Below are 16,367 nucleotides of genomic sequence, written 5' to 3'. Positions count from 1 at the left end.
AACATTGTACAGTCCTGACACCATCTTTGTTATCTGCCTTTGTATCCTTTCTACAGTTAGTTTATCCCCTTCAAATCCTGGGGACCAGATCTGAGTACAATAGTCTAAGTGTGGTCTGATCAGAGTCTTATACAATGGAATGATAACTATTTTATCTCTGCAGATCAGTGTCCTTCTCATTATTGTAGCAATCCTCTGTGCTACCTTTACCACCTTTGCAATATGTCTCCCTAAATTTCAGGTTTCTGTCAATCATCAACTCTAGAACTTTTGTCTCCCCTACTTCCTCCAGTTTAACTCCTCCCATAGGGTATGCAGCATCCCATCAATGTGTCCCAAACCTCGAGACCTTACATTTTGCTGCATTAAACTGACACACACATTCATTTGCCCATCTATCTAGCTTATTCAAATCCTCTTGCAGGGATACCACATCTGCACTATTACTAATAACCCTTCCCAGCTTCGCATCATCTGCAAACAACTGAATATCCCCTTGCAATCCACGGACAATGTCATTGATAAAAAGGTTAAACAATATAGGTCCGAGTACTGATCCCTGTGGAACCCCACTTGTAACCTTCTGCCTCTTTGATATTGCTCCACCATACACAACTCTCTGATACCTATCGGACAGTCATTCATGAATCCAGTTGACCAATCTGACATCCAGACCCATGTGCTGCAACTTGAATATCAGCTTATCGTGTGGCACCCTGTCAAATGCCTTTGCTAAGTCGAGGAAAATGGCAGTATATGCCTTTTCCTCATCTAATGCTCTTGTAACTTTATCATAAAAGGCTAGCATATTGCTAAAACAAGAGTGCCCCTTCAGAAATCCATGTTGACTCTCACAGATAACATTACCCTATCTGCCCAATGCTGTATATGGTCCCTCACTGCTTTCTCCACGATCTTACTAACTACTGATGACACACAAACTGGCCTATATAATTAGACACTTCCAGTCTGCTACCACCCTTATGCAATGGCACTATCTTACCTTCCTTCCTTTCCATGGGCACCTTTCTGCCATAATTAAAATCACCTATAATGATCACTCTTTTCTTATTTGCTTGGCTAATTTGATTACATATTTCATGAACAGTACCATCCACATTAACAGGCCTATAGCAACATGCAACTAATTCTATTCACCTTTATCTCACACCATACTGCCTCAAAACCACTGTTTCTATTTCTCTCTTACATCGCATAGACATCAGTAGCATTACACCTACCTTTTTATTCTTTCTATCTTCACAAAATATATCATACCCTTCCATTTCTATTCCTGTCAGGATATGACATCATCATCATCCAACCATATTTCACTTATTCCAACAATTTTTGGATGAATAAACTCAATAATATACCAAAGATGAGCTAATGAGACATTGTAAAAACTGAAAAGAACTGGACAAATGAAAGAAAAGGCATAAAATAGAATCAGATGGAAACCCATGGTCAAGATCCTATGCTCCCAATCAAGTGATGAATAAGTAAGTACAAGCACAACACCATCCTTGCAGTGGAAGAGATCAAACATAGTTTGAACAGTTTTACTATTATTATTATGTGACACCTCCAGGGAGTCCAAAGACTCATCGAGGGAGGGCACCTACTCTACAACTTTCCATCTCCACCAACTATAACAAACCGCAGCTACCGTCCACCACCACTTGTATTTTCACAGACAATTACAAACATCCATGCCCATGGTGGGCTTCAAACAGCAGCCTTTTGGCTGAAGAGTGGATATGCTAACCACTCGGCCAACCAGGCTGGCATTTGGGATTGGGTCAAAAACAAGTGGGTGCAAATGCCTGTAAGTGATCTTGCTTATTATTTAAGTTGGTGTTTATACCACAAATGCTGGTGAGATTAATGTGGAGGGCAAATTTTTTATAAGGTTTCTTGAAAAAAAAAAAGGGGGGGGGAGCTTGTTTTTACTACATCTGTTTGGGTTTATTTTCATGTTTGTATTTCAGAGGTGAAGACAATACCAATATATAACCATCTTCTCCATTTGACGATCACATTTCTCATATCCTAAACTTTTGATAATTTATATTCTTCATCACATTCAAAGATTTGGCACATCTCTGCTGCTCCAAGTTGTCTTATGTACTACCATGTGTTGAATGTGGTGCTTCTGTTTTTTCTGTTATTGTCTTTTTAAGTATCTGTGAAACTCTATCTTCTTGGACCTAGAAACAGTGGATATATACCAAATGACCAAGAATAACAAAGGCAGTTCGGACTGTAAGGTAAACATAACACTGAAAAGGCCGTTTGTTTGTGTCAAAGGAGAGGATATCATGCTTTCACTTTTTATAATACTAGTATTTTTATTGAAAGTATCCATGAAAGAAGAAAATACCATCGCCAATCAGGATCCTATGTTAAGTAGTGCTATATCAAGATCATCTATCATACGGATGATCTTGATTTGTTTCAAAAACGTGGGCTACTTATTCAAATGCTTTACCACTTCGTGAGAAATGGATATTTTCTTCAAAATAAATCACCGAAACCTTTAATTCTATCTTCAAATTACAGGGTTTGTTTCACAAATGTTCAAAATTGAATGGTCATTTTATAATCCAGTAAAATGTCAGTAAACTGTATAAATTCGAGAATTAAATTGTGTGAGTGTGTGTGTGTGCGGAAGGGATGTTGGAATAAAGTACTCTCTCGGTAGCTTTTACGGAAATAAACGTTCCATCAACGCAAAATTCCAACTAATTAGCAACGGCAATTACACACGGACTTCCAACAAACCAAAACAACACAATCTTTTTCGCTACATCTTCCACCTAGTCAAACTTCCAGGCTCCCTTTCAATTTATTCTCAATTTTCTTATCAGGATTGATCCCCGACACACACACCTAACAAAATAAATTTAAAAAAAACAACATTTCACTATTTTATATATATATAATATAAATTATAACATATATAATATAAACTATGGAATACATATATAAACTATGGCACATTTACAAAATAATAAGTAACTTATTATATCCTTACACAAACCTAATAAATGTCGCTTGCTTAAAAGTTTAGTTATTACCTGATGCCAGTTGCTTATTCATCCCGTAGCATATTCTTTATTTTCAGCATCTTTCACTTAGAAATTCTTATCTCTACATTGACAAGTGATCAACACGTGATTCACGTAAACAGCTGATTCCAAAGTATACAGTATGCCAATAGCATCTTAGTTATGACGTGAGTTTTAAACTCAAAAATTCCATAACTGTTCACTTGATATTCTTAATATCGCAATTAAGCAACAGAAAAGCGTGAAAAACTGGGAATGGAGAAATCGCCCATCCCCCCCCCCCCCAGGTCCAAAATTTTATCAGCACATTATTGTAGTTAATCACGATTAGCATTCCTATTAGGAACGAATAACATGACGAAGTATAAAATCATAGTATATACCATTTATCAGTTAAAATCGTAAGTTGCTGTTATTATTATAAATTTATGAATATATTACTTTTATTTTAAAACACGAGAGCATAAACTTTAAGATAGAAAATAGTTCACCTTTCATTTGTGTATTTTCATTTTTTGTGTTTTACTGCCATACACTGGAACACGAGATGGCAGCACTTATTTGCTGTCTGTTCACGGAATGTCCGTTAAAATTAATGAAAACGTTGGGCCAGCTAACTCTAATTGGCGAACGACGGAAACTGACTTTCCTCTCAATCTACGCTTTTACAAGATCATATATATATATATATATATATATATATATATATATATATATTTTTTTTTTTTGTTTTTCCAGAATTATATACAGGATAGCAAAACTTCTCATTTTGACTCTACCTATTAAAAAAAAGTTCTAATCAATAAGTCTTCCCATCAACCATCTTTGGCAAATGAAAGCATACTTGCTAAAGGTCTCAACTTTGTCACTGCTCCTACATTCATCCCTGAAGAACATCTAACAAAGATAGAAAAGGCAGCTTCTTTATTACCTAACAAAGAAGCTAACCTCCTCCGTATGAAAGCAATTTTCACCATAAATAAAGCTAGACCTCCACCAGACAACATTTCTTACTTTGAAAGAACAGCTATTAAGTCTTTAAAAGATAATAGTAACATAGTTATTCTTCTGGCAGACAAAGGGAATGCGACTGTCATCTTAGACAAGTCTGATTACCATAATAAAATCTTGGAACTTTTAAACAGTGATACTTACTCAGAAATTAATAGTGACCCTACGATTGAACTACACAATAGAACTAATAATTTATTAAAAACCACCTTGGAGTTACAAAGAAACATTCGTCTTTCTCTTAGGTCACTTCATCCCTTGATCCCTCGACTGTATGGTCTCCCCAAGATTCACAAAACAAACTGCCCACCCAGATCTATATATGAGGGCATACACTCTCCTACATATAACCTCTTCAAATACCTCGCGAGTTTTCTAAGAAATCTTTCTGGAATTTCCTCTTCATATATTAAAAACTCTGCAGATTTTGTTTCAAAAATCATGGATATCAAACTTAAAAAAAAAAAACAGATTTAATGGCCAGTTTCGATATTGTTTCTCTCATTACAAATGCTCAAGAAGTCCTCGATCTTCTCAAGAACAAATTATCAAAAAACTCTTTGCTCTTCTCTCCCATTGCATAAAGTCAGGATACTTCAAATATGACAGTAAGATCTACTTACAAAACTCAGGTCTGGCCGCCCGCTCTCTCCGAATCTCGCGGATATATTTCTCAACGATTTTGAAGAAAAAGCTATTAACTCCTTCCACCTTAAACCAAAATTCTGGTATCGCTATATTGATGATATTTTCCTCATCTGGGAAGATGGTGTCAACAACCTCAATTTATTTTTAGACCACCTAAACAAGTGCCATGAAAAAATCTCTTTTACCTTCGAACTGGAATCCGATGACTGTCTCCCCTTTCTAGACCTTACCAGATGTGCTGAGAGTATTAAAATCTCAATTTTTAGAAAGCCTACTCATACTGATAGAAACCGTCATGGTTCCTCCCATCACTATCCCCCACAAAATTTGGTATTATTTCCACCTTAGCTCACTGAGCCAAATCATTACTTACAGAAGAAACAGAAATTGAAAATGAACTCCTTTTTCTTAAAAAAAACTGTTATTAATAATGGTTTCTCTCCTAAGAAAATTGATAACTTTCTTTCCCTCAGTCACTCAACTACTTCTGAAGATCCTTCTTCCCCAAGAGCCTTCACTCTGGATTCAGAGAAAACTTGGTTTGCTCACACTTGCATAAAGGATAAACTAAACTTATTATATTCTAACCAAGTGAAAAATAAACTCTCAACATCTTTCTCTGAATCCGGAGTAATTTAATAATAAGGTTGTACACCCTTTGGCAACTCATATAGGTTAGGATGACCTCTCATTGCTTGTGCCTTTGTATCTCCACTACTGGGCCTGGCTCCCACTGATGAGACCTTAATAAAGGTCGAAACCGGTATGGGTAGTGGCCCCTTGCCTTAATGCATAGCATTACACATATCTACAAGGAGATGTGCTTTGCATTATGGGAGATACTGAGATAGGAGTGATGAGAGAGTTTTCTCCACCTTTGCAACGAGTTTCCAAGTGTTGTACTACCTTACCTCAGTCCTGAAGATACTTTCAGGCACAAACTTTGTTTGCTCACACTTGGATAAAGGATTAAACTAAACTTATTATAGTCTAACCAAGTGAAAAATAAACTCTCAATTCTTGTTACCCTTAATCTAAATCTTAATTGTCCAACTAAAACACATTATAAGAGGAATTGTACAAAGGTATATAACTTGCAAAACCTCTGTATCGCCCATTCAGTCAAAGGTCTTGCTCAAAAAGTTCTAAGGCAACTCTCTCATCTCAGATCTTGAGCTTCCTTCAGGAAATCTGGCTTCAGAAATATCTCATTGGGAAAATAGTGGACTGTGAACTGTGCCGTGCAGTACTCATATACAGCTCTGGCAAAAAGTTATTCTCCCACAGCAAAAAAAGAAAAATGTCCGAGCGAAGGTGTTTCGGGTAATTTGTCTCGCTTTTTCTCCTCTGCTTGAGCTCGCCAAAAATGCCTGGACGACTTCCTCCTTTTTCTGCCTCCTTCACTAACTAAAATAGCCGCCAACTGTCAACCGGGATTCTGCTCAGGCCTGGAAGCTTTTCTCCGGCCATTGGAACATCTTCTTTCGGCAATCGAAGCCTTCTCTTAAGACTGGAACTGGGAAGCTCCTCTCTGGCAACGTCTGGAAATGGGAAGCCCTCTCTCTCTCTCTCTCTAGTGACTTCTGGATCCGGGAAGCCCTATATGCTTAGCTCTGCCCCTTTTATTATGCGTTCTTTGAGACCTCACAGGAAGTTTGTAACCCCCGAAGAATTCGGCATGATTCTTTCATCTTAAGTTTCAAGTTCAGCCTGCTCTTTGTTCTCTTCTGTGCCTTCTTTTGATTGTAAGTTGCCAACCATTGGAAAGCTGTTTGAACCTTTCTGACTGACTTCGGAGGTGTTTACGTGCACAGCTTGTAAGCCTTTCTCACACACATACACAAAATTTAATAAACAACCTTTCTAACCGCCATGTAGATCTATTACATACAGCTCCAGCGAAAAACATTGCCTTTGTTTTTAATACTCTAACATATTCTTATTAAAGAAATATATACAGTTAATTTCCAAAGAGCTAACAAAAATATCTAATACAAAATATACAGAGACAAACAAGGTTATTTTTACAACATTCTTATGGGTCTTGACCTAAAATAATCGATGTAATGTGCTTTGGAATATTTAAGCTACAATCGAGTTTTTACAATATTGATAAGAATAATAGTCTAAAAGTCCAGGTAGTCCAGTAAAACCATCTGTGACAAAATGAAACTAGTTTATTTATTTAAAAACACAAAAATACAAATTTATTAAGTATATGTTTATAGAGTTCATAATTAAAAGGATTATAATAATAATAATAGATTTCTACAGATGTCTCATCTTGTTTTGGTATTATCAAAATAATCAGGTTATTCTGAAGCATTATGAATTTTTCTATTTTATTATTATGCCACTAATATTTCTTCAGATGCAACACTTTTTACAACAAAACTGGCTAAGTTATGCTGAATATATCTGTTCGCAAATATACTCAAAATCCCTTTGACCTAATAAAAAGGCAGAATGCGGATGAAACTTCATCGGCATTCTATCTGTTAAGATGCAATTACCCTCCCTCCCCACAGTTAACGGATTATTGTAGTTATGTGCACTGTATTTTTTGGATTGACCCTTTTTTTGCTGCACAATTTACTTATTTTGTCTCTTCCCAAATAAAAACGAATTTCACATGTGCGAAAATAAATGATCAAAATGTTTGTTTGCATTGAAAATGTTATGTCAAATATTTATATTTTTTAAATAACATATATTGAAATAAATATGACATTTTACTTCCTTTCCTTGCAAAATAAGATTATATCGGTCGTACATTTCAATTTTAGGAACGATTTTTTTATTTTTTTTATTTTTTTATGAACAATAAATGGTGTTAAACTGCATTACTCAGGGTTTCCGATTTTGAGTCTTTTTAATTTATATCCAATGGTATTTTATCAGAGATTCTACGCCTTTGTGTTTTGCTTAAAACTGCAACAGTATACTTAGGAAAAATAACGATTTCAAACAAAAAGAAAGTGCACACATGTTACTAGCAGTAGTTGTGTGTGTGTGTGTGGTGATAATAATTTTGGAAGGGGTAGTTAGCCATTTTAAAGGCGAATTAATTCTGTCATGAAAATTTTGGAAATAAAATTTCATTTTGACGCATGCACCTACATGTTTCGATAGATAAACTGTAGGGAAAATATCGCTGCTTCAAAAATGCCGCATAATATCGAAATTAGCCGAAATATGTACATAACAGTTGACTTCATAACTGCCGTTTATTTTGATTTGTAGTGAGTGATTAGAGGGGAAACCAAGAAAGTTGAAATGCAAAAACCTACAGATTAGGTTATAAAAATTATGCATTACCTGATATGATTCAAGATTTACTTATGATAACTAACCATAGAACTAAGATTATGAATAAAATAGGAAACTTATTTGGAACAGATGGAGGCTGTATTCATTTTTAGATTCGGATTTTCATGATTTATAAAATAATTGTGTGACAAAAATAATTATCTTCAATCAAGTTCTTGGAGAATTTTAAAATGTATTGGCGATCAAAATAATTAGCAAAAAAATTGATAGTGACATTGATCTTCCAAAGTGATACAATATGAAGTGAAGAAAGTATGAAAGGATTTCTTATTTTACGCTGGCATTAAAAACTATAATTATATGACAAAAACAAGCAGCAAAATGAATATAACTCATACGTATAACTTAGATTCCGGTTACCGAGCAAACGGCAAGCAACTGCGTTTCTTGCTGTAGGCCACACAAGGTAGCTACTACGTACGCCAGAAAGTGTAGTTAAGTGTTCTTTTCAGCATGAAGGATTATCGCACTTTCTAATGGACATGACGGTCAAACTACACTTCTTATCCATGTTCTTTCAGCAGGTGGACAGAATATTATCCAGGTTTGCTGGACGTGTATATACGTCCAGCAAAGAAATGGTATGCTTACATACATGAATTTTATGGAATTCAGAATTCCTGTTAGTTTTATATTCTAAGGAAAGAACAATGTATTTCAAATGGAAGCGGGAAGCTTCACAAATTTTTCAGCAGCCTCTAGTTTTTATATTATGAATTTAATATTTAAAAATAAGTATTTTATTTTGCAACTATAACTATGCTGTTTTTTATTGTTCTTTGTGAGGAGTAAGGTTTTAAAATGAGCCCCCCCCTAGAGAGTGAGGCCCCCATCTTGTGCCTCATGAGCCTAATGGTAAATGCGGCCCTGCATCTGAACACGGTATTCAATTACTGAAATACTGGAACTTTCACAATAGCATGTCCATCGGCTGTGAGAAGGATTTCATTAGTGTATAAGCGTTGATCGTGATAAGAGTTCTCTGCTGTTGCGTGGTATTTGTGAAATTATAGTCAGATTTCCAAAAACAGCAATTAAAAATTATACAAGACTTCAAAAAAAAAAAAAATCAGCTAACGCCTTTTTATTCCCGTATATACGGGAGTAGGCGAGGCCATTTAGCCCTATCTAACTTTTGGAGACTGAGTGGGCAGTTCAATCTCCACTGGTACCCAATCAGAGACAGATGGCCCAAGGCTATCACTAATTAGGTGGTACGCAGTGAAGAGAGACGGCTCAAATGTGCCGCCATCTCGTGGTCTCTAACCCTAACACAATATATTTAATGTCTGAAAATAATGTGGGTTCTACGGTCGATTTTCTTGAATTTGCAGGACGAAAAACCTGCTTGCCCGTGCCAGAGATCGACTAACTCGGGAACCGGTCGAAAAAAGGCTTAGAAAAATTTCCTCTAGTCGCCGACTAGACTCGAAACCAAGACTTCCTTCGTGCGGCCTAGCGCGGTGGTGTGCAAACGCCACATCCACTGAGCTACACAGGGCTCACAAGACTTTTTTGTTTTAAATAATCGATTTTAACATTTCTCTTGTTTATCAACTTTTCGTACATTGTTATTAAGGAGCAGCAAAAATTATCAAGGGGTTGCCAAAAAATTTCTTGCACAAAGATGCGTTACATGTCTTCAGCGTTACTGTTGCTGAGGATGAACACTTTTATGAATTCTTCACTGAATACCTCAACTACATCCTCTTGTAGCAAATACCAACTACCATCTTCACCTATTAACATAATCTCACCAAACTTATTCTTGTTTCTATTTGCCACTTATCAGAAAAATTCTCTAGGATTAATCTTGGTCTGATCTGGTGATTTCTGTTCATACTACACTTCTGATGTCCTTACTGAAAGCATGCCATGGCCTGCTCTTTATACTCCTCATGCAATTGATTTGTCATCATTATTCAAGTTGTGTTGACTGCACCTTCTTTTCTGGATTTCATGCTTAATCCTTTCATTCAAATATTTGAAAATAAAATAAATAAATAAATTAGCTAATGCCTTTTATTCCCTTATAGGGAGTAGGTGAGGCCATTATACCCTATCTAGCTTTTTTGGAGACTGAGTGGGCAGTTCAATCTCCACCGGTAGCCAATCAGATATAGCTGACTCATGTCTATCACTAATTATAGCAGCCACTGATGAAGAAGCTGGCAAACAAGTGCTGCCATCTCTTGATACCTAACCCTAACAAGGTATATTACGGTCTGAAATAATGTGGGTACCACGGTCGATTTTCTTGAGTTTATGGGATGAAAAACCCGAGTTTCTGCGAGGAAAACCCCCTTGCCTGTGCCAGAGTTTGACTAACTCGGGAACTGGTCGAAGAAAGGCTTAGAAAAAGTTCCTCCAGTCGGCGACTAGACTCGAACTTAAGTCTATCTTCGAGCGACCAAGTGCAGAAAACGCAAGCGCCACTTCCACTGAGCTACACATGACACTTTCATTATTCAGTCTTTTCGCATTCAGGATACATTCGCAGATTGCTGTTAAATATATCTTGGTCAGTTCACTAATTCATTTTAACTCGTTTTCACTTAACCTATTCTATGTAGTCGCTCCAAGCCGACTTCTATTCTCATGATCACTAGTCTCATAGTTTCACATAATCCTTCTCTCACAGTAGTTTTCATATGGCTGGTCACCATCCACGTGCTCACCTCATAATTACTCGCACCTGCTGGAGGAAATGTGACACTCCACTCACAATCACATCCTCCAATGAAATGATTAGATCTAAGATTATCGATCCTTGCATGCTCTCCCTTATATACTACATTAGGGTATAAAGGAAAACTCATTTTCTTTATTTCCAACTGTCTATTTAAATAATCACTCTTTTCTTGTTTACTAACCCAAGTTTCTTATACATTTTTCATCACCACCATCCTCCAGATACCGTAGCTAGCTTATAGCAACATCCTACTCAAGATTCTTCCTGTCAAACTTCTCATTAGTCCGTATTGTTTCCAAACTTGCCGCTATTTCCATCATGCATCCCCACTTTTTGTAAATATAAATCTCTTGCTATCATCAGAAGCACTCCTCTCCCTCCTTGATCTTTTTATCTTCACAAAAAACATAACTTCCATTTCTATTCCTGTAAGGATATCATACTTATCCAATCATGTTTCATTCATTCCAACAATTTTAGACAAATAAGCTCAGTCAGTAAATTCGTTTCATCTCCTTTATTTCTGATCCTTCTGGCATTTGCAAATAAACAAAGCAAATTCACTGTGAAGTCTCTAACCAGTTCTACCTGGTTAGAGACATAAGTTTTTTGATTTCTTTATGCCTGGCCATGCCCAAATTGTTTTATCTCTATTTACCTTACATATCTCATCTGAATCCCCCTCACATCCCAATCCTATGCAGAACATCTACTCCCTTAAACCGTTTATTTCTGTCCAACTGAACTCTTCCTATTTCTCTCCCCATTTTGTACAGTTCTCTCATTATCATTCCTCACACTACTAGTATTCCGATTTACCACTACTCACTCTCAATAGTTGCTCTCCATATTGTTAACTCATTCTGCCAGGACTGTCTACCAGGTTAATATCCTCAAAGTACCACACACACTGGTGACTGGAATTCCTTGCAACTCTTGTTCAATATAACAAAAACATATTGACTACAGTTTCATCTGTCGAGTAGAAGATAATTATCGGGATGTTGGCACAATATTTTCTCATGTCTTTTCATGGAACGCTTCAGCTCAATCTCATCAGGCGAAATTAACGTAGAAACAATTTCCACTTCAGTTGAACTATGACTATGAGCACTTATGGATATTCAAGTGTGGGCATACTAATGATATGCAAAACGAAACTCTTCGCTTCTACTGCACTGAAAATTTCTTTTTATTTCCGATATCCATGTTTTAGCCATTGTAATTCTAAAGATGGCAGCGTACCCAGGGAAAAATGTAAATTATTAATTCTCTGTGTAGCTATGTAGAATTAATGCTTGCACCCACAGTTCTTCAATCGGTTCCCGAGTTAATCGATCTCTGGCATGGGCAAGAGGGTATTTTCCCCAGGACACTCTGATTTTTCGTCCTGTAAGCTCAAGAAAACCGACTGTAGAACTTACACTATTTTAGACAATAAATATAGTGTCAGAATTATGGACCACGAAATGGCAACACTTGTCAGCCGTCTCTTCACTGGATGTCATTTATTATTATTGATAATCTTGGAATTACTTGGATTACTAGTGGAAATTGAACTTTCCCCTTTAGTCTCCAAAAGTTATAGTGGTATAAAATGCTTTGCCTACTTCCTATAGAAGAATAAAAGGCGTTAATGGATTTATTTATTTTTAATTTGCTGCATAGTGCTGCTCATTGAATGTACTACATGTACCAAAAACGGTTTTGGTATTTTAGGAAAAAAAAAAAAAAAAGAAGCAGCTAACACCTTTTTATTCCCATACAGGGAGTAGGCAAGGCCGATTTAGCCCTATCTAACTTTTGGAGACTGAGTGGGTAGTTCAATCAGAGATAGCTGGCCCAAGGTTATCACTAATTAAGTGGCACACAGTGAAGAGGCGGCTCAACAATTGCCACCATTTCGTGCTCGATAACCCTGACACAATATATTTAATGTCTGAAATAGCGCGGGTTCTACCGTCGATTTTCTTGAGTTTACGGGACGAAAAACCGTTTCTGGGAGAAAAACCCTTCCACTTCATGAACATTCTTTTTTTATTTCCAATATCTGTGTTTTAGCCATTGTAATTCTAAAGATGGCATACCCAGGAAAAAATGTAAATTATTAATTCTCTGTGTGGCTTGCCCATGCCGGAGATCGACTAACTCGGGAACCGGTCAAAAAAAAAAAGGCTTTGGTATTTTATGTTTTAGTTAAAATACTTCTTTCAATTCTAACTGATGATTTACTTCAAGTTTGGAGAATTTCACGATATAAAGAATCCCTTCGAAGTCTTCGCTTTTTGAATACTTCCAAGAACGTTGACTTTTGAACACTTCCTGCGATTCTGCCTGGATCTCCTAAGTTGTGTCAAAGCGACTCCCTTTCAGCCAGAATTTCATCTTGGGGAAAAGAAAAAAGTCACAGAGGGACTAGGTTAGGCGAATAGGACTGGGGAATGATTGTCATGATGGAGAATCCAGTCGTTATTCTTCCACTTGTGTGGACTTTTGCACAAAATGCCCTCCCTTATCATCTTCGCTACTTTACAATAAAACCAGTGGCGTAGCAAGGGGGGGGGAGGTCAGCCCCAGGCGGCACTTTTTTGGGGGTATCACATGAGACACAATTTTATTTGTCGACGATTCTTTCATTTATATTAACTAAGTAATTTTTATTACTTCATAAATAGTTTTTAACAACTATACTATTTTACAACTAAAATAAATAAAATATAAATATAACAAAACCATTACATATCCCTATCATACTATAATCCAAATTCTTAAAAATAAAAAAATAAAACGCATGGCAAGGCGATTGCTTTATTGGTTTATTGCTTATACTGTGGCGGCTGCCTCTCAGCAGCTGGCACCACACAGTCAGTACACATTTGCGAAAACGTATTGTTTTTTTTTTTTATTTCTTCTTCTAATTTTGCGTATAACTAAGGCCATCGACAGGATTTTAGGGCTCGGTAATATAACATCTCTGTGGTTCCCTATTATATTAGGGTTTTTGCTTAACCCTTTTGATGCGTTTATGCAGTGTATAAAAATTAACAAACATGATTCCATTTTTACCCTAAAAATGCTAAAATGCCTGATTTGTCATTAATTTTTTTAATCTGTTACACATTTATATTATTTAGCTCGTTATCGAAACCGTTGAAAAAATATTTATTATATTCTTGGTTAGCCTAGAGCAGGGGTGGACAACCCTTGGCATGACTGCCAAACGTGACACGCCAACGACTTTTCCGGCACGTAACCCAGGGCTCATCTTAAAAAATAATTAAATAAAAAAATACATTTCAAACATCTTCGCTGACTTGTATATTTTAAGTTAATATAATACAATTTTATTAAGTACAGCGATGCCAAATAAAAATGCAATAAAGAAGCAAACCCTACCAACTGTTTTAGTAATAAGAAACAAAGATCCTATTTCCAAGCCATCTATATCTCCGCGATATACTGATGCACAAGTTTCATCCAATTCAGTTGTTGCATCATTCGTCAGGCATCCAAACGTGGCGTGACTCCTTTACCATAATTTGATATATCTTTTCATGTTTGGTAAAGAACGTATCCGTTTTCTAAAGTCCGTATATATGTGGATTTGGATTTTATTAAATCGTAAGTCATTAAAATATGGATTTGAAGTATTTATTTTCAATTAATATGTTTATCTTATTAGATATAAAACAAATTTCCTTTACATTGCCATAAACATACCGTATTTACTCGAATATAATTGGAACTTTTTTTTTTTTTTTATACCCAAAATTAAAGCTAAAAATCGTGGTGCGATATATATGTGGGGATTTTCGGAAACTAAAGAAATAGCAGCTATGAAGATGTGCATATGACTGCTGCGGTATTAACAAAAGTTCGCGTGAGTCAAAGATAAAAGCCAGCAGACAATTTTTGAGTTTTTTTCGTAAAATCCGCGCACGTATCTCGCACAACGATTGCAATTGCTATTTCCTGCATAGAGAGAAGTTTCCTTGTGTGCATCCTACCCAAATAGCACCATCTTCTTTCCCATTATTTAGCAAAAATTACCAGTAATTTACCAGACTTGAGATACTTAATGAACAATCCTTCACGAATGACTAATGAACAGACAGCTATCGTACTAGGCCAGTTTAGAAATAGCAGCTATGAAGATGTGCATATGACTGCTGCACTATTAACAAAAGTTCGCGTGAGTCAAAGATAAAAGCCAGCAGACAATTTTTGAATTGAAATGCTAATTCTCTTCAACTAAATTCAATATCTGAAAGTGCCATAACAATATTCACTATATATTTCTTAGCTTTAACACGTTTACGAATTTTAACACTTTCTGTTGATTTTTATTGTTGCTTTTCATTTGATGGGGGAAATCTCACACATCCAGATTTTAGTGTTTCCTGTGCAGCATATGGTTTTGCTTGAGTCTAAATAGCATAGTTTCTGTGGGGAAGGGGACATGTGATTCATTAGTTAGTGCCATTTTTTATCTCAGATGTCTCTAATTGCTATTTGTTGAGAAATATAATACAAAGGCTGCAAATGTCTGTACCTTATTCAGTGATACAATAAAACGACCTGCTTTTACTTGTGGCTGCAGTCATTATTCGCTACTGGGAGAGGGAGAGTGGTTTGCCACAAGCGAGTTGCCCTGAAACGTGTTTAAACTTCTTTTTTTTTCTGTGAGAGGTATACGCTAAATTTTTCAATTTCTTTTTTCGCAAAGTAAAATCAGGGGTGCGCGTTATACGCGAAGGTGAGTTATATTCCAGTATACGGTAAGTTCTTTTTAAAGCTATGTGAAATGTATTATCAATATTCAGAATTATGAAGTGTTATCTGCACATGATTAGATTGCATGTGTACCTTTCTCTTTCATTTGTGTGTGTAGGTCGGCTTATAATTGTACAAATTTTTGGTTTGCTTAAACTTAGTTGGTATATGCAGAGAGTGATTACGATGAGATCGAGTCCAAATTATAACTTTTGTCAGTATCTATATGTCTCTGTCCATTTTTAAACCCCATAATCCGATTTTCATTAAAGTTAAGAGCTGTATGAATAAAGTAATTATTTAATTGCTTTCTTAAATATATATATATATATAATAAATTTTTTAACTTGGGGATATTGTATATTAGGATAACCAAGTTATTTTATAAACTTGGTTATTTTAACTCCTAATCCCAAGTATGCAAACAATTAAGTTTGCGCCTGAAACAAAGTTCAAGTCTAAAGATGATACAACACCAGGGCAACTCATTGTAAAGGCGGGTAAAGCTCTGATCACTATTCTTAGTATTTTCCCATAATGTAAAGCACATCTAAATACCAAGGTTATGGTAATACCTAAATACCAAGGTTATAGTAATACGGAGCATTATCAACTTTACCTATATATATATATATATATATATTTATATCATTAATATATATCACTAATACTAAGAATAGTGATCAGAGCTTTATACACCTTTACAATGAGTTGCCCTGGTGTTGTATCATCTTTAGACTTGAACTTTGTTTCAGGCGCAAACTTAATTGTTTGCATACTTGGGATTAGGAGTTAAAATAACCAAGTTTATAAAATAACGGTTATCCTAATATACAATATCC

At 35.9% G+C, this 16,367-nt stretch overlaps 1 protein-coding gene across 2 annotated transcripts in view; it reads right to left on the bottom strand.

The window, feature by feature from the left end:
- The window catches only part of LOC150108874 (uncharacterized), a 116,165-nt gene extending 112,574 nt beyond the window's left edge, over positions 1 to 3,591 (bottom strand). Inside the window, exon 1 of one of the 2 annotated variants that reach the window (XM_090403996.1) lies at positions 3,563 to 3,591. In XM_090403996.1, the coding sequence (XP_090260122.1) occupies positions 3,563 to 3,569 (7 nt within the window). In that variant the 5' untranslated portion in view covers positions 3,570 to 3,591. Of the gene's footprint in view, positions 1 to 3,080; positions 3,398 to 3,562 lie in introns of those variants that run through there. The other variant, XM_090403986.1, reaches the window with a different exon arrangement.
- Positions 3,592 to 16,367: the final 12,776 nt, after the last annotated feature.

Source organism: Typopeltis vanoorti, chromosome 2 (assembly GCF_054136105.1).
Source record: "Typopeltis vanoorti isolate ZY-2024b chromosome 2, IOZ_Tvanoo_1.0, whole genome shotgun sequence".
NCBI lineage: Eukaryota > Metazoa > Arthropoda > Arachnida > Uropygi > Thelyphonidae > Typopeltis > Typopeltis vanoorti.
The sequence above is the reverse complement of the archived record's forward strand: the minus strand, read 5'-3'. Positions and strand labels throughout refer to the sequence as shown.